The 25957-nt window shown below is 32.6% G+C and overlaps 1 protein-coding gene across 1 annotated transcript in view; it reads left to right on the top strand.

Annotated features, from left to right (window-relative positions):
• LOC126890119 (uncharacterized) overlaps window positions 1-7969 on the top strand; it is a 33315-nt gene extending 25346 nt beyond the window's left edge. Inside the window, exon 2 of the mRNA XM_050658967.1 lies at window positions 7845-7969. Within this exon, the coding sequence (XP_050514924.1) occupies window positions 7845-7969 (125 nt within the window). The remainder of the gene's footprint in view (window positions 1-7844) is intronic.
• The last annotated feature ends 17988 nt before the right edge of the window (window positions 7970-25957 follow it).

The raw sequence follows: 25957 nt of genomic DNA, 5'->3' as shown, positions 1-25957 counted from the left end.
TATTAATCACAATTTAGTAGGGTGTATAATAGCCACACTTTCTGCCAAGTATGATAAGGATACGTCAAATAGTTTTAAAGTAGTTGGTAAAAATAATTTTTAAATTTTTAAATAAAACACCCTGTAACTCAGTAAGTAGCCACATTTTATTTAAGAGATTTTAGTTAAATCTTAATATTTTTAGTTCTAGCATGTACAACTCAGAGATTCGACATTCTTAATAAATTTTTACCCTAAAAGGGCCCGTAGTAATATAACTCCAAGAAAAAAAAAGAAGAAGAAAAAACGACAAAAAATTTTGTTAATTAGTAAAAAATTCCCAGGAACTCAATTATCGAAACGGCATTTCAAAATACTTAATCCCCGCGACGTTATTAAAAAAACAATTTATAAACAAATTTGAATAGTTTTCAAATACCGTTTTAGGGGGGAGTTTAATTGAAATTTGAATTTATCAATACATTTATCGAAAACATACATAAAAATAAAAATAATGAGATCTTAAGCAGGAGAATATTTCTTTGGCAACAACCGCGTTTTTGCAATTGAAAATATAGTAACATTTAATAAACAAATTCAATATCTCAAAAAATATTAAATATTTTTCGACCAATTTATTTTTAATTAATACTGATAACATAGCGCAACTTAGACCTAAAATAAGATATTTTATAGTGCCTATTTAAAACGCTAAAAATATTTTTTTTTTGAAATTTATTTTTATTATATACAATTATTTAAATAAATAGGAGGTCAAATTTAATTTAGTAAGTCTTATGTGAAAGATTTACCCTTCAGCTTTACAGAAAAAAATCCCATAGACCTTTATTGGTAAGTGAATTACCTCAGCAGTTAAAAAACTATATTTTTTGCAAAAATGACCACTTTTTAATTATATAAACAATGATCCCCTTGTATGATTTGGATACTTTTTTGAAAATATCTTTTGTACCCACCTAAACTTTGATATAAAATTTGTTTTGACCTGTACGAATTTACATTTTGACTTGTTTTTATTTTATTAGGCTAATGTCTGTAACAAGTAATCGAACTTGTAGTCCAGAAAAATAAGGATTTTCTCAGGGCACTCAAAGATCCAGGTAGCTGACTACTTTTTTAGTTACTGTAGACCTATAGGAAGAAAACTTACCTGTTTCCTGTCTAGAGTTTGCGCATTTAGTGCAGAAATCGCGATTTTTTAGATTTTTTGCACCCCATTCAAAAGCTATACAGTTGACATAAAACTACAAAATTTAATTTTTTAGAACATTGAAAAACCATCAAAATGCCGATTTTTGAAATTTAAAAAGTTAATTTGTTGCTTCGCAAATTGCAAAATAAATGAAAATCGATATTTGTTAATAACTTTTACTAAATTTAACTTAGAATTTTATGGTTTTACCCAAAGTTTGGTATTTTGGTACTTAACAAACTTTCAAAATTTGAGACTGATTCATTAATTAGTTTAAAAGTTATTCTATTTGTTTATCCCCGAGACATTTATTTTGCAATAACACAAAATAGAAAATAATAAACATTGGGCAATTTTGAGTATGCCAAATGAAAGTATAAGAGTGAAAGTATCAAAATTGATTAAGAAAAGATAAAAAATAATTAATATAATCAAAAATCCTAATGCCAAATTTTTTAAATTGTGTAGTTTATAAACATTTACAATAACTTTAAAGAATATTGTCCATAGGAAAAATATTTTTATATATTCGAAAAGCTAGTATTTTAACACGAATTTTCAAAAACAAAATTAGCCTGAGTTCATTTGGGACAAAGTTAGCCATGTGTGTTTTTTTAATTCACAGCTAATTTGTTTATAATAACTAAGGAATTTCATTGATGCCATTTTAAAGAATGGGATTTGTATTTTTTTTTAATTTGCACAGACATTGTACTTTCACAGCACCCACACATAATTTTCAAAAATGTAGTGGAGACGGTTACTAGGGGGAACCTACGAATCCACCGAGTTAAAATACCGAAAAATCAATTCCCTATTAATACAATTTTCTGTATCTCCGGATCATTTCAATGGATTTTGATCTTTTTTTTTAATTTGTATCTCATTTCTACGTACATTACAAATATGCAATTTGTTTATAACTTTATTAATTAATAATCAGCCTAATTTGTTTAAACAATTCTTGAAAAAATATTTTTTTACATAAATCTATTTTTTTAATCATAGTATCATTAATGATCATAGAAAAAGTTAAAGTACACTTTAATAAATAAATTACATTTATTAGATAAATATTTATTGAAGATAATTTATTTATTAAAGAAGGTATACCTTAACTTTTTCTATGATTAATAATGATAGTATGATTAAAGACATGGATTTTTGGAACAAAATATTTTTTCAAAAATTGTTTAAACAAGTTAGACTGTTTATTAATTAATAAATGTCAAATTTCAAATAGACATATTGCATATTTGTAATGTACGGAAAAATTACATGCAAATTAAAAAAAGAAAGATCAAAATATATTCAGTAGATCCCGAGATGAAGAAAATGATAGTAGTTTGAAGTTGCCTTTTTTATTTTTTGAACTCGTGCATTTGTCGGCTCCCACCTCCCCTTTCACTTACCACGACTAGTCACCAATTGAACTACATTTTTAAAAATTCGTGTAAAATACCAACTTTTCGAATATGGAAAATGATTTTTTCTACGGACAATATTTTTAAAGTTATTCTAAATCTTAAAATCCTTTATAAAAGGTATATTTGTTAAAATCCCTATACAGGGCTACATCAAAGACGTAACTAGTTTTCGATCGGTTGACCGATCATCATCAGTGTAATCTTAAAATCTACATGCTTACCACCAAAGTAAAAATATTTGGGTATAAACCCTTTATAATTGATCCGTCATAGGAACATATGAAGAAGATGTGATTTATAACATGGATGTATAAAATATCCAATGTTATACGCCCGAGGTACCAATGAGCTCAATCTGACAAGTTCACATCATGGCTGTATGGAAGCAAGTGATTTTGATAACATGATAGTAATTTTGATGGTTATCAAAATCACTTGCTTCCATACAGCCATGATGTGAACTTGTCAGATTGAGCTCATTGGTACCTCGGGCGTATAACATTGGATATTTTATACATCCATGTTATAAATCACATCTTCTTCATACTATGATGGATCAATTATAAAGGGTTTATACCCAAATATTTTTACTTTGGTGGTTAGCATGTCGATTCTACGATTACACTGATGATGAACGGTCAACCGATCGAAAACTAGTTGTGTCTTTGATGTAGCCCTGTATAGGGATTTTAACAAATATACCTTTTATAAAGGATTTTATGTTTTCGTAATGGTATACAGCCAACTACAGGAAATTTTTCCTCGTGGATTTATTCTAAATGTTTATAAACTACAAAATTTCAAAAATTTGGCATTAGGATTTTTGACTATATTAGATAATTTTTTTATCTTTTTTTCGTACATTTTGATAGTACATATCACTTTTCTACTTTCATTTGACGTACGCAGAATTGCCCTATCTTGATTATTTTCTGTCTTATATTATTGCAAAATAAAGGTCTCTGAGATAAACAAATAGAATAACCTTTAAACGAATTAATGGATCGGTCTCAAATTTTGAGGGTTTGTTAAGTACCCCAATAACCAACTTTGGGTGAAACACTAAAGTCCTAAGGAAGTTTTAGTAAAAGTTATTAACAAATAACGATTTTCACTTATTTTGCAGTTTTCGTAGCAACAAATTAACTTTTTAACTTTCAAAAATCGGCATTTTGAAGGTTTTTCAATGTTCTAAAAAATTTAATTTTGTAGTTTTATGTCAACTGTTTAGCTTTTGAATGGGGTGCAAAAGATCGAAAAAATCGCGATTTTTTGCACTAAATTCTCTTCCTATAGGTCTACAATAACTAAAAATGTAGTCAGCTACCTGGATGAGTGTCCCGTACATGGTCTATTTCTAGCTTATTTTCCTGGAGTATTGACTGACTTGGCGTTATTTAGCATGCCTATGAGTATAATATTTACTGTTATCACAATAGTATTCCTTCGTGTTTGATAGTATAGTGTCACTGTCACTGTCGTACTGCCGACGCACTGTTGCCGCTCTGTTGAAAGTTCGCAGAACCTTCGAAAAAATATTGATGACGCGTTGATGTAGCCTCTTATTAAAACCGCTATAGAAGAAAAGTTACTGAGAATTAGTCAGTTTATCCGCCTTCCGGCCTGATTTTGAACATATATTTTTTCACCCTCGAGGAGCGAAACTCGCTCCCAGGCCAAAAGCACACATTGGCACAATATCATTTTTTTTTCTTTGACATGTTAGCGATGTTTATGCCAAATTTCATGTCAATTCAAGCGGTTCTAATTTTGAGCAAAAACCGTGAGTAAATGGACTCAAATGAAAATAGCATTATTGAACAAGGAAGATGCTTTTTCTAAAATGCATTCGAAGTGACGAAAAATATAGTCTAAGAGCTAGTGAACCCTCCGACTAACGGTCTTCCTGTAAGGCTAGAAATTTGTATAGTGATAATTCATGGCACACCAAGGCTAAAAACCATGACCTGGCAGGCATCAGCCGTGCACGTGTATCTACCACGTGAATCGAAACGTGGATAGTAGAGGGGAAAAATAAACATTCTCCTGTAAAAATTAAATTTAAGCATCTGTTTGAGTAAGTCATTTAGAAGAAATGTGTACAATGACAGGCGATTCTGAAGCGAATAAGACCTTGCCAGGCGAGGGGAAAGATTAGGGGTTTTTCCTAAAATTATTTTTTTGCATCGAACAAAGTTTTTTTAGGTTTTTTGAATCATTCCAAACAGAAAAGGTCTTTAGTGACTTTTCTCTTAGGTTGATAGTTTTTGTTATAGCATGTCTATGAGTAGCCAATTAAAAATTTTGAAAATTGCGAAATCGGCCATTTTTAACGCTTAATCGGACATTTAACTAAAAATTTCAACGTTACCAAGGTAGGTAAATATTCTTTAAACATTGATTGATGAAATCCCGAAGAGTTTTTTGCAATATAATATCGAAAACCCCTTTGTTTTTTAATTGCTAATCAAGCGGGCGCGACACTGTAGTATAAGTGAGGACGTTTGAGTTTGCATAAATTCATTATCTCGAGAATGGGCAAATTTGAAGAGAAATACTCAGACAAGTCGATTTTTATTCTTAAATTAGGACTTTTTGGCATATATATATATATATATATATATATATATATATATATATATATATATATATATATATATATATATATATAATACTAGTGACGTCATCCATCTGGGCGTGATGACGTAATTAATGATTTTTTTAAATGAGAGTAGGGGTTGCGTGATAGCTCATTTGAAAGGATATTTAATTCTCTATTCAGTAATATAAATATTAACATAATTATTTATACAGGGTGTACAAAAATTTTTTTTATTAAATTAATTTAGACAAAAAGAAGAAAAAAATTTTTTGTACACCCTGTATAAATAATTATGTTAATCTTTATATTGCTGAATAGAGAATTAAATAGCACTTTTCGATTCACCTGGTAGATACACGTGCACGGCTGATGCTTGCCAGGTCATGGTTTTTAGGCTTGGTGTGCTATGAATTATCACTATACAAATTTCTAGCCTTACAGGACTAGCTCTAGACTCTAGTTCACTAGCTCTTAGACTAATAATAAACTTGTAATTCGGAAAGAATTAACGGAAATAAGTTCAATTTTTGCTAACCGAGGGTTTTTGGGCTAGCTGAACACGAATATCATGAAGGCGATGGTCTCCGGTGTACTCGGTACCCAGGATGGGGGATTTTTATAGAAATTGGATAAAACATTAGTACAAACCCGTTACTTTAGGTTTTGGGGTCGCTGAACACTAATATCACGTTGGCGGTAGTCTTCGAGGCACTTGGTGCACAGGATGGTCGTCGTTTCCTGGAGTTTTTTGAAAATTGATACAAAATTTATGGAAACTCATTATTTAAGTGTTTTTGGGGTCGTTGAACACTAAAATCATATCGGCGATGGTCTCCGAGACAACTGTATCCTAATGGGTCTTATCTGGAGTTTTATGAAAATTCGATACACAATACGTGCAAAAACTCATCACTTCAGGGGATTTTTGAGAACGCTGATTACGAATATCATAACAGCGATGGTCTCCACTGGTGCCCAGAATGAGCCTGGAGTTTTATGGAAATTTTATACAAGATCGATGCAAGCTCGTTACTCGAGGGTTTTCGCGGACTCTGAACACGTATATCACGATGGCGATGGTCTCCAAGGTACCTGATGAGCAGGACCAACTCTGGGCACCAGGTGTCTCGGAGACGACTATTGACGACATAATATTCGTATTCAACGATACCAAAGCCTTTATGTAACAAGTTTGCACTGATTTGGTGACCCCAAAAACGGCAAAAACCCCTGATTAACGACTTTATCGAGTTTCCATATCGAGTTTCCATAAAACTTCAGACAAAGCCCATCATGGGCATCAGGTGCCTAGGATACCATCTCCAGCCCAAAAAATCGGAAAATTATTTTCGGATTTACAAATTTACCATTTTTCATAATTTCGAAATGCCTTTGGAAAATGCACTTTTCTTGTTCAATAATGCAATTTTTTGTAATTACATGAATGTAACTTACATACAAAAGAATGTAACTAGTGTATAAAATCTATCCCAATAAGTAGACAAATACAAATCATGAATGAACACCTCTAAATATGAAAGTAAAGATGATTCAGATTAGATTACAGAGTATGGCCTCTACTATGTGCCTATAGACCGGTCTAGTTAGACTCAAAAATAGGAGTGAGGTTACAATAATTACCATCAAGCTGAAAATTGGCAGGATTGTTAAAAATACCATCATAAATGAAATCTAAAAAGTCCTCATAAATCCGACCCGAGCTAAAAAATTTACACGGGGTCAAAAGTCACCAAATATAGTTTTTAGCGATTTTTAGCGATTTTCAGCGAAACGGTAATAAGTTTTATTATAAAATTCGTTTTTGAGATGCAACGATTCAAGAAACAACAGTTGAAAGAGTTCTAATCGTCATAATTATTAGTACACCACTATACACTAGTACACGTATATACATCACTGAAGCTGTAATACAAGTAAACATCATATTCCATCGGTCAACTTAACTTATAAAACACATATTATTATAAGATATTATAAATATGATAATGTTTCTACTATACAGCTTGCGGCCTACCGAGGGATGCAATGTATAAGCTGGATTATTACAGTGTCAAAAAAAAGATCTTTACAAAGTGAATGTAACGCGAAAATAATAAGAATTATTATCTCAATTTTACGGCTTATTCCCAACAAAAATAGTAAATTGATTTGACAAAGTATTAACTTATCATAATTCTTCTTACTTATGCGTCTTATTAAATTTGTAAAGATGGGTTTTTTTTTGGAATAAACATGTTCTAATCTCGTTCTCACGTTGGCTAATCTAATCACTCTACCTATTCTTTTCTCAGAAGGGTTTGAACATAATAACAAAAGCCAACTTTCTAGGCAAAATGTTTATTGCTTAGTACTAATAAACATTTCAATATACAATAAACTTTATACAAATTTAGTTTGTTTACTATTATGTAAATTACACCGTAATCTTCCTGGGTGGCAAAAACCTTCAAGTAGATGACACCCTCGAGGTATTAATTAGTCTTCAGTACTACTCCGGAGTGAAAATACGTGTTAAACCTATATTTTTTTAACCTATATCGTGTTATTTTAATTGTTATAACAAAAATGTCAGAATATTGTTTTATTTGTGCTAAAATTTTAGGTGAAGGCGAAATTGTTGCCGTTGAACGTGGTATAAAAACATTAATCAATGCAAGTACTGAAAGGGCTGATGAATTTTTAGAATTTCTTAAAGAGCAGAAATCTGTGACCATACATGTAAAGTGAAGTTTTTAAAAAACTAATTATAGAATGGAATATAGATATGCTTTATTGTCACTGAAAATTTTTACAATTTTATGGACAAAGCTTACATACATTCAAAAGAAAACATAATATCAATAACAAATAACAACTACAATTTACTAAAATTAGATAAATCGTCAATATATGTACAGTATAATATAAGATATAAAAGCCAAGACAAAAATAATTTATTGCAAAATTTATATAAATTGCAAATTGAACATACTTACAACAAATAAAATAAGATACATAAGGAACTGACAAGTTTATGCTACTGCGTATGAAACCCAATTTTCTTAGTTATTCATTAAGAAATTCTTCTATTGAATAGTATGGTCTTTTAGATAGATAGGCTTTTGTCATTTTACGGAACTTTGGGAAAGATGTTGCAGATTTAAGTTGTAACGGGATATGGTTGTACAGTTTCTTTGCGGAATATAATATAGATTTCTTTACTAACTCAGTGGATGGAATCGGTAAATAAATGTCAGATTGAATTGAAAAAGATTGAATTTCTGGTGGAGTAAAAATGATTGGGCCTTGCTGGAAAGACATGAAGGTGTTTACGAATTAAACAAACCGTTTCTAGAATATATAAAGATGGAAGTCTTAAAATTCCGTGATCTCTGAAGTAACTTCTGCAATGTGTAGATCTTCTGAGGCCAAACAAATATCTTATTGCTCTTTTTTGCAATTTAAAAATAATATCAAATTGAGCAGCTGTACTAGAACCTCAAAAAGGAAGACCATATCGAAGATGAGACTCGAACAACGAAAAATATGTTATTTTAGAAGATGCCAAATTGAGTTCCCTTGAGACAGATCTTATTGGATAGCAAGCTGAGGCGAGTTTCTTACTTAACGACTCGATATGAAGGGACCATTTGAGGTTTCTGTCTAAAAAAATACCAAGAAATTTTACAGAATCAACGGTACTGATCTGGCTGTTATTGATGAGGCAAAGGTTGAAGAGCTCCTTTATAGGATAATGCTACTGTTTTATTTACGTTAAAAGAGAGTAAATTAGAGTCAGACCAGGTCTTTATCGTCAGTAGATCCGAAGTTATAGTTTCATGAAGAGATGCAATAGTTGAGTTGCCCCAAGTGATACTGGTATCATCAGCAAAAAGAAAAATTTTCCCATCGGTTTTTAAATTGGTGATGTTTATAAAGATAAGGAACAGAAGAGGACCCAATACTGAACCTTGTGGTACTTCACATACAATGTTTCTGAGACTAGAGTCAGTATCATTTGCTCTAACTAGTTGTTTCCTATTATTCAAGTAGGATTGGAACCAATTTAAAGAAATACCTCGAATTCCATAGAAATTTAGTTTTGTAATCAAGATGTCGTTATTTACACAATCAAAATCTTTGGCATAGTCGCAGAAAACAGTGGCAGTATAAAGATTATTGTTTAGTGCTTGGTAAACCTCATGTAGTACAGAAAACCTGGCATCAGTGGTACAATTATTTGTTAAAAAGCCAAACTGATTTTGTGATATTCTTTTTTGTGAATTCAACTCCACAAGAAGGTATTTCTAACGGAATTAGCTTTCTTCTCTCTATGTATGGAGCGCCTAAAAAAACTACCTGCTTAGATAAGTTTCGATATGCCTGTTTCTTTAAAAATTCTCTAAATAAAAAGCAAGTGCAGTTATCTTGTCTTCCTCCAACCTCAGCGGCTGCTCATCAACATATTTTTCGGGTATATTACCAAGTTCAAGTGTGGCTTGGTTATTAGCTAGATCCAAAAGACTGGAGATGGAAATTATTAGTCGACAGTTCATTAGAACCAATTCAAACTTTACTCCCACTTGCGCCGGAAAAACTCCTGAATACAATTTTTTGCAACTATAAAAAGGGATGTAGCGCTAAATATGGTTGCAAAAAAGTTGGACTGTTTTGTTCGGCAGCATGCACTAATTGTCAAAACCGGTCGTGGTCCAATATTGAATCACCAACAATTGAGGATTCATTTGATTCTATCGAGGAGCCATGCGATGTGTCATTATTGGGGCAATTTACTTGCACCCAGGATGAACAAGAAGAAGACGAAGAACGAGAAGAATAATAACAAGAAGAAGAAGAAGAAGAACTAGAAGGTGAAGGAGAAGAAGAACAAGGAGAAGAGGAAGAAGTATTAGAAAATTATGAACCAGTTGGATAAATTTCCCTTTTTTTAATTTATACCGCTTTTTATAATTTTTATCATTTTAACCCTTGCCAATATCAATTAATTATTGAATAGCTTCAAATTAAACAGCATTGTAACAGATCCGTGGAATAGGCCTACTAGGGAAACCACGTTAAAAAACGCGCTAAGTGTTACACTACCTCAAAGGTGGTGTGGAAACCTGTGCGCATATTATGACGATTACAACTTTTTGAATCGTTGTATCTCTAAAACGGAGGAAAAAAGTAATAAGACATTTTTTATAGATAATTATCAAATCTAGATTTTTTTTAGATCTAACTTTATGATAAAACGTAGCGTTTCACTGAAAAACGCTAAAAACTATATTTGGTGACCCCTCGTAAATTTTTTAGCTCGGGTCGGATTTATGAGGACTTTTTAGATATCATTTATGATGGTATTTTGAACAATCCTGCCAATTTTCAGCTTGATGCTAATTTTTGTAACCTCGGATGTGTAAGTTGACCGGAGTATTATACCTATTTCGGCAATACCGTTGCCTCATCTGAGCCTCTGTGTAGAGGTACTGAACTGGAATTAAATCTTTTAATATTTTCGGTGTAATTATTAAAATAATTACCAAAGATGCAACCAGCACCATTTATGAACAGTTAGTCAAAAGAGGCAGGAACTAAAATTCGAATTGTTATCGTCTGATGCCTTTTATGATGTAAAAATAAGGCAAAATATAGTGATGAATTAGTCGGCAAGGGGATCTAAATTGCATCCACGACGTGCCGTATAAAAGGAACTAGTTGCTAAATATTGTTATGACGGTGAACGGCAGGTCGTGGATGCAATTTAGATCCCCTTACCAAATAATTCATCACTCTGTTTTGCCTTATTTTTACATCTTAAATGGCATTAGAGGATAACAATTCGAATTTTAGTTTCTGTCTCTTTTGACTAACCTCTGAATATATTTATAACTAGTACATCAAAGTTTGTTGATAGAAACCGTTGATATTATTGCTTTGACGGAAACCTGGTTAAGTAATGACATTAATGATTCTGAATTGTTTGACGAAAGGTATGTGGTTTATAGAAACGATAGGGACCTTGTAAGGACGCGTAAGGCAAGAGGCGGAGGTGTTCTGATTGCAGTTCATAAAAAATATAAATCTAAACAAATCTTAGTAAATACTGAATTAGAGGTACTATTCGTTGAATTGGATGTATTTGGAAATAAATTAATTCTTAATAACGTATATTTGCACCCCCAGTCGAGCAATAACGATTATATAGCTTTTGTTGATCTTTTTTCGTACATAGATAATACAATGAACACATCTATTTTAGTTTTTGGAGACTTTAATTTACCTTGTGTAACCGGTGTTGACTATAAATTTGAAAACAACACTTCTCTCAAATATTTGTCAATTCATGAATTAATTAGTATGTATAACTTTCAGTCTTTCAATAACATTGTGAATGAGGATGTGCGAACCTTAGATCTAATTTTGAGTAATATTGATATTTTAGTTGGTAAAAATAACTATCCATTTACAAATGAGGATAAGAAACATCCAGTTTTGAGTATAGAATTTAACATGATAAAGACAGGAACAATCAATCATCATGAGATGAATAATCTAACTAACCAATTTAATTTTAAAAAAGCCAATTTTCCTATGTTGTGTGATTTATTGAGGAACTGTAGCTGGGATAATTTAGGATGTATACAAGATATTGACATTGCAGTTGACTATTTTTATCACAAAATTTATGAAATATTTGAGGTGTGTGTACCTAGATTTCGAACTAAGAGTAGAATAAACAAATTTCCTGTGTGGTTTACTCCAGACATTATTCGTTTGCAAAGGGAGAAAGAGTTTCATAGGGATATGCAAAATGTAGCGGTTTATCATGTAACTGAATATAAAAGACTGCAAGCACTTTTAAAAAATAGGATCAGGGAAGCGCATGAGTCATACATACATAATGCCGAAAACAGTATCAATACTAGCCCTAACTTATTTTGGAATTTGGTAAATAGAAACAAGAAAGCGAGTATTGACACTGAATATATAATTAATGGAAACAATGAAATAATTTCTGACAGTAAAATAATTTCCCAAGAGTTTGCTGATTATTTTAAGTCTATAATATGACCATAAATCTTCTACATACGATTTAAATTTTATTAATTCTAGTCACAATAATTCTCCTTTGCTCAGTTTCAGTAAAGTTACAGTGCGTGATATACATAACGCATTTTCAAAATTAAAACCAAAGTTTTCTTCGGGACCTGATGGTATTCCGGGGTATATATTTAAAGCATGTCGCGACTACCTTACATATCCTCTAATAATTATCTTCCAAAAAATAGTAGATAATAATTATTTTCCGAAATTGTTCAAAATGACTAAGGTAACTCCTATCCATAAAAAAGGTTCACGAAATGATTGCAAAAATTACAGACCTATTGCAATTTTGAATTGTATAGCAAAAATTTTTGAACACATCTTACATGAAAAAATGTATGCACATGTACAGAAAATGATATGCCCACAACAATATGGATTTTGTAAAAATAAATCTATTGAAGCTAATTTATTATTATTTACTAATTATATTAATGATGTCATAGTCAACAAGAACCAGGTAGACGTGGTATACACTGATTTCGCCAAAGCCTTCGATAAGGTCAACCATGATATTCTATTAGAAAAATTATTGTACTTTGGGCTAAGCAATTCATTGCTAGAACTTTTTGAAACATACTTGACAGATAGATGGCAATTTGTATCATATAAAGGAGATAAATCGGAGGTTTTTCTGGTGGAATCAGGTATACCACAAGGTTCAAATTTAGGACCGCTATTATTTTTACTGTTTGTGAATGAATTACCTTCTTTAATTACATCTCGGTGCCTTTTATATGCGGATGATTTAAAAATATTTAGAGAAATTAAAGATTTGAATGATTATTTTCAATTACAGTACGATTTAAACGAAATTTATGATTGGTCAATACGTAATAAACTGTATTTTAATTTGAACAAATGTACGATCATGACATATAGTCGTCAGGCAAACCCTAGTTACTTTATGTACAATATGGGAAATAATAACTTACATAGGGTCAATGAAGTGACGGATCTTGGTATTACGTTTGTAAATAATTTAAGTTTCAACTTACATGTGCAAAATATTATGTCTCAGTCATACAAAATGATGGGACTTATTAAACGTGTAACATATAAATTTCATAATATCGACTCAATTAAACGGCTCTTTAATTCATTTGTTAGAAGCAAATTAGAATTTGGGAGTATTGTCTGGAGTACCTTAATAAATAGTGGTCACATGCGCCAAATTGAATCAATTCAAAACAAGTTTATTAAATATTTATTTTACAAAAAGCATAAAATATCGCCAGAATATGATTCGTATCAACCATTAAGAAAAGAATTTAATATAAAAAAATTAGAGCAAAGAAGACTTCAACGTTGTTTAATTTTTCTCTATAAACTATGTAATCACTTAATAGACTCGCCTGATCTTTTGGGGCAAATACAATTTTATATCCCGGATCACAGAACCCGTCCAAGAAACATATTATTTTTTGTAAATACTTCTAGCCCACTTAATAAAATGTGCCAAATTTACAACGATTTAACAACAACCCCTTATCTGGAATTATTTGGAATAAACTTGCAATTATTTAAACGTCTATTGCATGAATAATATAAAGAGAGGTTTTTTTTTATTATTATTTTTAATGTTTTTGCTGGTAAACATCTGTCGTTCTTGTCTCTATTACCTCGAATTATTACATTATGTGCATGTTGTATTAAACTGTTGTCATTGTAGATACGGATACATGTAAGTAGGGAAACCTGTTTGTATCTGTTATTAATAAATAAACTATAAGAAAACGAAACAAAATCTTTAGTGTTAAATTCACTTAAAGCTCCTTTTTATAGATACACCTTAAAAAATCCGTCGAGGAAATCAATACGGCAGCAAAAAATTGGGCAAAGTTGTTATGAAATGTTTGTTCTTAATATAATAGTGTCAAGAGATGTCAGATTAAAGAGGCGAGACGTTACTGATCTTTTTGTTTGCTTTTAATAGCGGTACGTGTATTTTATCGAATTTTTATGGCAAGTTATCGCTAATATCAAATATATAAATTATATTATAAATATAGTGACATTGTAGGAAAATATAAAATATAGAAATATGTGTAATAAGATTGTAGAATTTTTGTATTTTTCAAAAAAGTTAGTTGTTTGATGATAGTGATTTTGACCACACTTTTTAGCACACGATGACCACGATTTCTCAAAACCTATTTTACAGATCCTTCTGAAATTTTAACCACGTATTTGTTACACATTAATTGAGTATTGCGTGAACTAAAGCGTGAAATAAAGGCATTAGTTTACTTTTTGAAGTTATACTTCTTTAGGCGCGATTGAGATTGAGGGTGAATTTATATTAATCTGCGCGCATGCAAACACCGACAGTATGGTATTAGTCGTTATACGGGCTCTGATTGGGTGTTGAATAATAATCTGTCAATAATAAATAATTGTTCAATATGAAGGTAAACAAATGTATAATATATTAGTTTTATTGTTGTGAGGACAGAAACAAAAAAGTTTATAATTTTTGTGATTTTTAAATAGTTTTTAAAGCAACAGGTACGTAATAATTGTAAATGTATCATAGGTACTTACCTATTTGAACCCACCAAAATACATAGTATGTAATACTTTTATTTACATAATTTGATTACCATCAAAATTTCTATCAATATTCACCTAATATATTGTTTTCTTACTCTATGTTTTGTTGTATTTTTTCAATTCTAAATCATTTCAATTCAAAATCAAAATAATTTGATTTACATAATTCAAAAATGTCAAAAGTTTAATCCGTTTAGTTAGTCGATCTTCGCACATAATGACACACTGTCTCCGTGGCGAAGCGTTTAATGCGAGTGAACCCCAATACAACGCCAATACCAACCGCGCTGGTAAGTTGGTTCGAATCCCAATAGAAACTTTTATTTTTTTATTTTTTTTATACATTTTATGATTGTAAGTATATTTATAATATAATTTTATTTTCAGAAAATACGTATTTAGTTAAAAAAATTTCCGACAATTATTAATGTTCAGAAATCATTTGTGGCATTTTTAATGTGTTTGTGTGTGTTTTACTTTTTTATTATTTTAATTTTTGGCACTGCTTTAATAAAAATGTTTGAGAAGTAGTAAGTATAAATTAGTTTAATATTTAAATAAAATATAAATAAAAAGTATATTAATTTCGTTTATAATCATATAATCATATAATAGAAGTATAACTTCTTACGTGCGTACAAAGTACACACACATTCTTTTTTTTTTAACAATTTCGGTTGTCAAGCTGCCATAAATTGCAAAAAAATTGGAAACTTTTTATACGATTTGGGCAAGTAAAGTCGAATTAGAGTAAATAATACATATAATGGTAGGGGAGCCCAAGCGGGGATTTTTGCAGTTACTCAAGCGCGTCAGATTTTCACATAGGGAGAAACCTTGTACACTGAAATGTACCTCTACCATATTTTGGCTTTAATACAGGGGAGTTCGTTAAGGGGGGTCCGAAAAAAAATGTATGTATTCTTAAAAAAACTCTAAATCGTCAGATTAAGATAAGGTAAGTTAAGTACATGCAAAAGAGTGTATTTATTTCAAAAATCTGATGATTTTTTATGATTTTTGAAAATAGCGAATATTTCGCGAAATTAATGAACATCAGATCAAAAAACTAAAAAATACGTGTTCAATATTTTTCAAAAATCTATCGAATGATACCAAACATGACCACTCACGGGTAGGGGTGGGGGGTAAATTTAAAATTTTAAATACGAACCCCGCAATATTTCGCGAAATTAACATCAGATCGAAAAACTGAAAAATACACGTATTCAATATTTTTGTAAAATATATCGAATGGCACCAAATAGGACCCCCCACGGAGGTGGGTGGGGTTAAGAGCTCTTAGCATGACAGAGTCAAACGCTTTCTCAAAGTCATATTATTATCAATGGCTTGTTGTATTCTGTAACTTTCCCTATTAAGGATTTTATTACTTGTAGGTAGTCGTTCGTTCAAAAGCCAATCGTAAATCCTGCTTACTCTAGTGGTTAGTGAAAATCTAGCATAGATCCGGTCTGTTAGTAGTTATTCTCATAAAGAGTTTATATAAACGAGATAACAAGCTAATAGGTCTGTAGTTTCCAATTTCTGTTACATTTCCTTTTTTATACAATATTATCATAATGGCATTATTCCATTTTTATGGTTTAATTCCTTCAAAGAGGCAGGCATTATACAAAGTTTTTAAAGCTTTTATGAAGCACACGCCTCCTCCTAGTTTTAGAATTTCACTTAAAATACCATCTTCTCCAGGTGATTTGTTGTTCTTCAAAGCTTTTAATGGTAGGGGAGCCCAAGCGGGGATTTTTGCAGTTACTCGAGCGCGTCAGATTATTACATGGGTAGAAACCTTGTACCCTGAAAATGTACCTTTACCGTATATTGGATCTTAGCAGGGGAGTTTGTTAAGGGGGGGGGGCGAAAAAAAATGTATCCTTAGAAAAACTCAAAATCGTCAGATTAAGATAAGATGAGTTAAGTAAAGGCAAAACAGTCTATATTTAAAAAATCTGACGATTTGAGCGGGGCGTAAGGAAATGGGTGAGTCCCAAAATTTTACAAGACAAAAGGGAATATTTCGCAACATGAATGACAGATCGAAAAACTAAAAATACGTGCTCAATATTTTTCAGAAATCTGTCGAATGATACCAAACACGACTTCCCACGGAGAGGAGTGGGGGGTAAATTTAATATTTAAATACGAATCCTGCGATATTTCGCGAAATGAACATCAGATCGAAAAACTGAAAAATACACTTATTTAATATTTTTGAAATTCTATCGAATGGCACCAAACACGACACCACACGGAGATGGGGTGGGGGGATAAAATCTTTAATGGGAGCCCCCATTTTTTATTGCAGATTTGGATTCCTTACCTAAAAATAAGTAACTTTTATTCGAAATATTTTTTGGAATTATGGATAGATGGCGCTATAATCTAAAAAAAAATTGTTGAAGTTTTTTTGGTTTTAGGACCTACTCTTCACAACCCAATAGGTCCCCATAACGCTCGAGTGACGCTGATTCAATTTTCTTCTTCTTCTTCTTCTTCATGTGCCTTGTCCGTTGCGGACGTTGGCTATCATCATAGCAATTTTAATTTTGTTTGCGGCGTTTCTAAATAACTCAATCGATGTTAGTCCAAACCATTGGCGTAAGTTTTGAAGCCATGAGTATCTTCTCCTTCCGGGTCCGCGTTTGCTTTCTATTTTACCCTGTATTATCAGTTGGAGTATATGATATTTATCATGTCTCATAATATGACCGAGATATTCAAGTTTCCGTTTCTTGATTGTGAATTCAATTTTCACTTTGGTTATATCTGGTTCCTCCGATCCTTGATTTTATATGGCTGGGATTTCTACCTTTGGAATGTCAACATCTCGACTATACAGTGTGTGCAAAGCCAAATGGAAAAATGGGTTATTTCGTAAACCTGCGACATGAAAAAGTTGATTTTTATTTTTAAATTATGATTTTTTGGCATATACTTAAGTCGGAAGTCTACTTAAGTTGGAAACATATGGGAAACTGTTTTAATGTTCATTTTACGAAAAAAAGTTATTCTTTATAAAAAGTTCTGCATGCCCCAAAACCTAAGAATCAATCATCAGATATCAAATTTTCTCAATATTATACGAGGCATGTCAAAAAATATGAATTTCGGTCAAGGGTAAAGTACCTTTATTTCTCTCAATATCGAAAATTCTTATGATAAAAGTTGTTTTGAATTAAAAACTAAGATCAAATATGCAATTACATGCTTCTAATTAAAAAAAATTGTTTTTTCTCAAATTTATGGATACCCAACATCGTTTTTAATTATTACAAATATGATAACTCGTTTATTATTCATTTTACGACAAAAAGTTATTCTTCATAAAAAGTTTTGCATGGTATAAAATCTAAGACACAACCATGATATATCAACTTTTATTAATTTTATACGAGGTGTGTCAAAAAATATGAAATTTGCTCAAGATTATAGTACCTTTATATTTCACAATATTTCAATTAGAAGGATGTAATTGCATATTGAAACATAGTTTTTAATTCTAAATAACTTTTTTAATCACCGTTTTCAATCTTGTGAAAAATAAAAGTACTTTACTCTTGAGTGAAATTCATATTTTTTGACATACCTCGTATAAAATTAATAAAATGTGATATCTGATGGTTGCATCTTCGGTCTTAGGACATACAGAGCTTTTTATAAAGAATACCTTTTTTCGTAAAAGTAATAATAAAAGAGTTATCGTATGTGTAATAAATAAAAACGAAGTTAGTATCAATAAATTTGAGAAAAATTTGGAAAATATTTTTTTCCAATTAGAAGCATGTAATTGCATATTTAATCTTAGTTTTTATTTCCAAACAACTTTTCATAATAAGAATTTTCGATATTGAGAGAAATAAACGTACTTTACTCTTGAGCGAAGTTCATATTTTTTGACATACCTCGTATAATATTGACAAAATTTGATATCTGATGATTGTATCTTAGGTTTTAGAGCATGCAGAACTTTTTATAAAGAATAACTTTTTTTTGTAAAATGAATAACAAAAAAGTTTCCCGTATGTCTCCAACTTAAGTAGACACGCTGTATATCCTAGTAGTGACGTCATCCATCTAGGCTTGATGAGGTAATCGATGGTTGTTTTAATAAGAACGCGGTCGTGTGCTAGCTCATTTGAAAGGTAATTCAATTCTCTATTCACTAACATAAACATTAACATAATGATTTATACAGGGTGTCCAAATTTTTTTACGGGTTTGATTCTATCTTTATTATTTTAGTTAACTATGGTGTTACTAACAACTGGATTCTTCATATCGATGCATGTGTTCGCGCAGGTGGAGCTCACTTTGAACATTTTTTATAAAAATTATTGTCAAATTTTTAGTTCACAAGTAAACAAATTACTGATAGTCCGAGCATGGTGTAAAAAAATAAATTAGAATTATTAAATTAATGTTGTCTGTTGTATTTAATTTCCACTGTAAACTATGTAATTCAGTTAAAGTCCTTGCCATTTAACACATTTAAAACTTAATAAATACATAATACTAGTTCAGTTAAAAGATCAATTAAATATTCACAATAAGAAAGTTGCTTATTGTAAATAATTATAATTGGCATTTTATCAATTTGTTTAAAATTATTCCATATTTCAATACATTTCAGAAAATCTTTACAAATAATTTTTGTTAATTATATTAATTGCATTTTAAGAATTAAACCATAGTTAAAGTAAAAGTAATAATTTATGTAGAACTTCGAGCCTTAATACAAAACCTCAATTAATTCAGATAATAGTAAATGCCCCTTATTAAAGCAACACATGAATATTTTTCAGATACCTAGGTATATTTCCGGTGTCAACAACCTATCATGTAAATAAACAAGGGGTTCGATTATGTTAAAACTCCTAAGTCACAAACGAGTTCTTGTAGGACGTTGCCAGATTACCTAATTTTCTGAAATTAAAAATTTACTTATATGGAGAACAATGTATTTTTTTGGAAACGGTTAACTTTAGAAAAAAATGTTATAGGACTTTTTGTTCTAAAATTTTGTGTATTATATCCATACCTTAAAGGAACGCACTATTTTCGGGGACACCCGGTATACCTCAAAAAATCCTGATTTAAAAATAAATATCGACCTGTTGCAAGATTTTTTCTTAACGTCGCCTGTTTACGAAATAACGAATTTATTCCTTTCATTTGCCACATACTGTATACCAGTCTAAAGAATTTGCTTTCATTATCTTTGAAAGAATTTTGTTGATAATAATATAGGTATTGTTGTTGAAAATGATGATATGTGGTTATATATTATTATGTAGGTTTAATTTCCTACAGCCTCCACTAATTTTGAATTTTAGACTTGTTCATTATAACATACCTACCTGTACAGGCCCGGACTGGCCCGCCGGCCCACCGGCCCTCGGGCCGGTGCGCCTTTTGACTTCGTTAGTACCTATCTATCCATAAAAAAAATTAAACTGGAAAAAAATTTTTTTGAACCTTTACACAAAGATGATGCAGCTACCATTCCCCTAAAAAATGTTTTTACATGCCTCAGTAATCAGAATCCTACATAATGAAGCCAGTCGGTACAACAAAAGACAACTTGTATCAGGCATCACATAATCAAATAGCTTAGCTACGACGGACGGCGCCCTCGAAGACCATTTTTGCGATTCGGGCGCCTTTCATAATATGTATCAATATCCGCTGTTTTTTTTTATATATGTTATTTATTTTATAATATGTTTTTTATAATAGCTTGGATGCAACTAGCGGCGCCATCGAAGACAATTTTTACGATTCGGGCGCCTTTCGTAGGTAATTTCCGCTGTGTGTATTATAATAAATAGCTTAGACGCGGCGCCCTCGAAGACGATTTTTACGATTCGGTCACCTTTCGTAGGTATCAATATCCGCTGTTTTTTATAATAAATAGCTTGAATGCAAGGAGCGGCGCCCTCGAAGACAATTTTTACGATTCGGGTGCCTTTCGTAGATATCAATTTCCGCTGTTTCCATTATAATAAAAAGCGTAGACGCGGCGCCCTCGAAGACAATTTTTTCGATTCAGGCGCCTTTGGTAGGCATCAATCTCCGCTAATTCTATTTTAATAAATAGCTTAGCTGCAACGAGCGGCGCCCTCGAAGAAAATTTTTATCGACGCCCTCGAGGACATATAGGTATCAATTTCCGCTGTTGCTAATATAATAGAAATAGCGGATATTTATACCTACGAAAAGCGCCCAAAATTTTAAAAATGGTCTTCGAGGGCACTGCGCCTTGCATCTAAGCTATTTGATTATCTGATATAAAGAGTGTTACATGTTACATCCCACGATTGGCCTAAATTATACAGGTGTATTTTTCTGCGCTCCATAACTACGGTATACATACTGGATTGTTGCGCCCCAGAATCCTAAATAATGAAGCCAGACAATGAACAAAATACAACTTGTCAACATGTATCAGGTATCAGATAATCAAATAGCTTAGATGCGATGCGCGCCGCCCTCGAAGACCATTTTTGCGGTTCAGGCGCCTTTCGTAGGTATCAATCCCCGCTGATTATATTTTAATAAATAGCTTAGATGCAACGAGCGGCGCCCTCGAAGACAATTTTTACTTCTACATTATACATATAAGATTGTTGCGCCCTAAATTGCTACATAATAAGGCCAGTGGGTACAACAAAATTCAACTCGTTCAACTCATATCAGGCATTCTTTAACTAATCTGCTACCTTTAAAGCTAATCTGATACCTGATACGAGTTGAATTTTGTTGTACCCTTCTTACTCTAATACAATTTGTCCTCAGAAATTCATGCCGCTCATTCCACCAGTAAGGTTGTTTCCTTTCATACCTCCCATTTGACTTCACATAAGCCAACTGTGATGTCGCACTTAGACCCTCGATCAACTTACTTACATCCTCGCATCTCGGACCAATCAAGCCAAAAGCATCCATAAAAACCTCTTCTTTTAAAAGTCTCTTTAGATAGATATCTCTATCTTCCTGTTTCTTCCTTTTGCTCGTTATTTCAAAACTCAAATATTTATGTAAGCTGAGCGATTCTTCTTCCAAAACAGTCTAGCTTATGACCCTGTTTAGAAGTGACGTTGAAACCAGTGAGATGTTCAGAAAGGATTCACTATTATCTCTCACAAACGTAGGTGCCTTACCGTCATTTAGCAAAGTAATCCCTGTGGCGTGGATTCATTCTGATAGGTTTTTCCCTGTCCCATCAGATCTCCTATTCTTTGTCGAGAGACCAACTTTACATTGAACTCCTGAAAGAGGATCACGTCACAACTTTCTCTTCGTGCAAGTGTTTCTGCAACATCGTGAGTGGTCCTCGCCCTTCCCACATTTATTTGAAGGAACTTCGTATTAGATGGTTTTTGTCTGATTCCTGGTCCTAGGTGCTTTCATCCACCCATTCTTCATCTCTTGTGGCAGGGTCTCTCTTGAGGCCCCGCTTTTCCAGGATCAGTTTTTTATACTCCGAGAACTGTAAGCTGTCGGCTCTGTGACCGGACTATACACGTAAGGCAGAAAGTCGCCTCACTATCCGATTTGTTTTTTTCCCTTGCAGTCGGTTTTACTAGGCCCGAATCGCAGTCATCTTTGGCACCGCTGAGGCACATGCAGACTCTCTCGTATCTTGCACGACTTCCGGCCAATGGGTATATGTTCTATATCCAGCGCCTTCTTGGCTGCGATTCCGACTGTAACGGTTGTATTGCCTTCTCCATTTTCCCATAGAGACGAGTTTGACGTCGTTAGGCTTCCTGCTGCCGGTATACCTCCAAACCATCTTCAGGATTTCTTCCTTTGTGACATCACCGTCTATACCAAATATTTTCACCTAGTTCTGATAGCTCCGGACATCTTCTACTGTGTTTCCCTCCGTGCGGGCCACGATAGTCTTCTTCAGGTGCTCGGCTTGTTCTTTTTCTGCCACTTCGAGGTTGAGGTCCCCGCCCCTAGTCTGCGCTACCCTTGATTAGCAACTCGGCGTAGGATATTTTCCACCTCCCTTCACAATCAACTTCTGCGTCCCGGCGTTCGTACTTCTTAGTGAGAGGTAGATGCCCATACCCATGAATATTACTTTCAGGATTTGTCTGATGTTCCTACTTCTATAGCCCCCCATTATTAAGAGTAATGGGGTTCTATGATAATATAATTACTCTGATCTCCAGTGTCTCCATGTCTTCCCTCAATTTCAAAAGAATTGCCAGTAGTCTCTTATCCCTGTCACCCATTTCCCTACAGGAACCATGAAAATAGTCTAACGATTTCCCCTGTTCTCCTCCTCCTGGCCCTTTCTTGTAAGTGTGGTCATAGTATTAAGTTAAAGGTACTTCACCTCTCCTGGGCTGTATGTACCTCCTGCACATAATACCGGTTTTCCCTTATCAGATCGTGGTACCTTTTCCCCTCACCTTGTTTCATGGAAAGTCCTTGTTTCATGACCACTACTAAGTCGCCTGCAAATTTATTCCCTCTTCCCGGTTTGGCGACCGCATATAGATATTTTCTTCCCATTCAACTTTATAATGTCGTTTATTTTTTCAAAGCCTCTTTCACCTGAGTTCGGGACCGTTGCGATCATTTTTATCTCTCTTTCACTAAGTTTTTCGGGGAAGAACTTCCGAAGTCCATCGGTGTGGACACGCTTGCCGTCTCCTTAGTCCTTCCTTCCTCGCCGGTTTTCTCCACTTTCTATCTCGTTTCTCAATGCTGCCGAGGGTGACTTGTCTGAAAGTGCTCTCCATGTCTTCGGTGACACTCTTAAGGTTTATACATCATTCTTGATCTCGACGGTCAGATATTAGTCCCACTAAATTATTTGTAACTCTCGCTTCTCCACTCCTTTTCTCTAGATCTTTTTCCCCAAGTGAGGAGCTCCTTTGCAAGGTTGCCTCCCCTTGAAGATCCGTCTTGGTCAGGTCCCTGCCCCTGACCGGATATCTTCTAACCGAAGACCCTCTTCTTCCGAAGATTATAGTTTCCTCCTTCTTCTTTTCCTCTTTGCTAAGTACTTGCCTTTTGTTCCCTTCACTACTGATGTTGGTGTAGTTGATGATGCTCCATATCATCTCATTCATTCATAGTTTGTTCCAGCTGCACCACCACTGATGACTCACTTCAATGTCTCCGGACTAAAAGGGATACTGGGAAACTGAAGCTATATTTTTGTGGCATCTTAATATAATTTACTATTCCCAATAAAAATAGTAAATTACTTCATGGAGTTAAATTAAAATTAAACTTAAAGAAATTCACGAGTAATATTGATTTACTTTGCATAAAAAGTTTGATGAGGTGGGGGGTCTGGCGCCTTTGTTTAGATATTAGGTTGGCGCCTTTTTTAGAATTTGGGTTGGCGCCCTTTTCATGAGCCAGTCCGGCCCTGTACCTGTAATAGTGTAAATGCATTTCAATTTCAAATATAATTTTCTACCTCTAGTTAGAGTAGCTAGACCAATGATTGACGAAAAAATAAAATGAATGCATTATTTCGGTGTTACATTTTTGACATTTTTATCGGCGCAAGCCAATAAAGCCAATCTAAAAAATGCGATGAACTGACAGCACGCAGTTACATTTAAAATTTAAATTCCTTTGATGCTAAATGGAAGTGTCGGCTTTTGTTGTTTAATGTTATTAACAGAGTTGCCACTTTTATATATTTTTCTACAACCGTGTTAAAAATGCAATTTTTAGCACTCCATACGAGCGTTAAAAATGCTACTTTAAGGCACTAGTGCTTTATGACCGTATATGCAATTTTGATGTAATGTCAAAAAAATATAAAATTGGAATGTCAGTCAAGTTCAAGTAAAAGTTTTTGTAGATATTGTCCTGTAATTACGTTTGTAGAAAAAATATTGTATGATATGCGTGTTTAAAAGTATATTTTTAAGGCACTCATGTGAATTGCAGAACTCGCTTTCGCTCATTCTGCAAACTTTCACAAGCGTGCCTTAAACGTGTACTTTTAACACTTATATCATAAATAACGATTAAAAGACGTTGTACACATTTTTAAAGCTTACTGAAACATCATAGAATATTTTAAAAACTCTAATAACAATAGTATGAACATATCTTGATCTATAAATAAATTTTTCTACAACCGTGTTAAAATTGCAATTTTTAGCACTCAATAGGAGTGTTAAAATACTTATTTATGAAACAATTCGTGAAGTATGCTTTTTGCGAACGCACGCCATTTTTAGAGCACGAGCGACAACGGAGCGAGTTCTATAAATCGCGTAAGGTCGCAAAAAGTACTTCACGCACAGTTTCATACAATATTTTATTTACGATAAACAAATAAAAAAAGCTGTAACTCTTCGTCACTGGAATTCATTTCTATTCTACAATTTTTTGAACTTTGACATTTAAAAATTCTAACTACTTTCAAACCACAAAACTGTCAAAACTTTTGTTGTAATTCATTGCTCATATTGTCATCACCATGACAACGCGAAACTTAAGGATTGTCACCATGACAACGCGAAAGTTAAAAACAGTGCGAAAAAAGAATCCCATTTAAAATACATTGTTACTTCACGCACACTTTAAATCCTTCACGCACTGCTATTTATAATGACAGTTTTCACAAACTAAAAACTTATACATAATATGACAGAGAGTAGATAAATGCTACTTTAAAGCGTTAGTGCTTTAAAATTTTTAAAACACTGCAGTTAACAGTGAATTGTCAAATTGTGAAACGTCAAAATATTTATATTTTATTTATTAACATTAATATTAATAGTACAACTTGCGCCATTTGAAAAGGTGGTTTAAAAGGTTTTTTAAAATTTAATTTAAACTGTATTATTGCATTTTTAACACGTTTGTAGAAAAAAACTATTAAAATTTGTTAGAATAACAATAAAAGTAAGATGTTATTCTATAGTTGTTATGATTTACGAATTGACAGTATCGGCAGTTTTGATGTAATGTCAAGAAAAATATAAAAATATGGAATGTCAGTCAAGTTCAAGTAAAAGTTTTTGTAGATATTGTCCTGTAATTGAGAATGAATAAATTATAATT

Source organism: Diabrotica virgifera, chromosome 8 (genome assembly GCF_917563875.1).
Source record: "Diabrotica virgifera virgifera chromosome 8, PGI_DIABVI_V3a".
NCBI classification, from domain to species: Eukaryota; Metazoa; Arthropoda; class Insecta; order Coleoptera; family Chrysomelidae; genus Diabrotica; species Diabrotica virgifera.
This window is presented reverse-complemented; position numbering and strand designations above follow the sequence as displayed.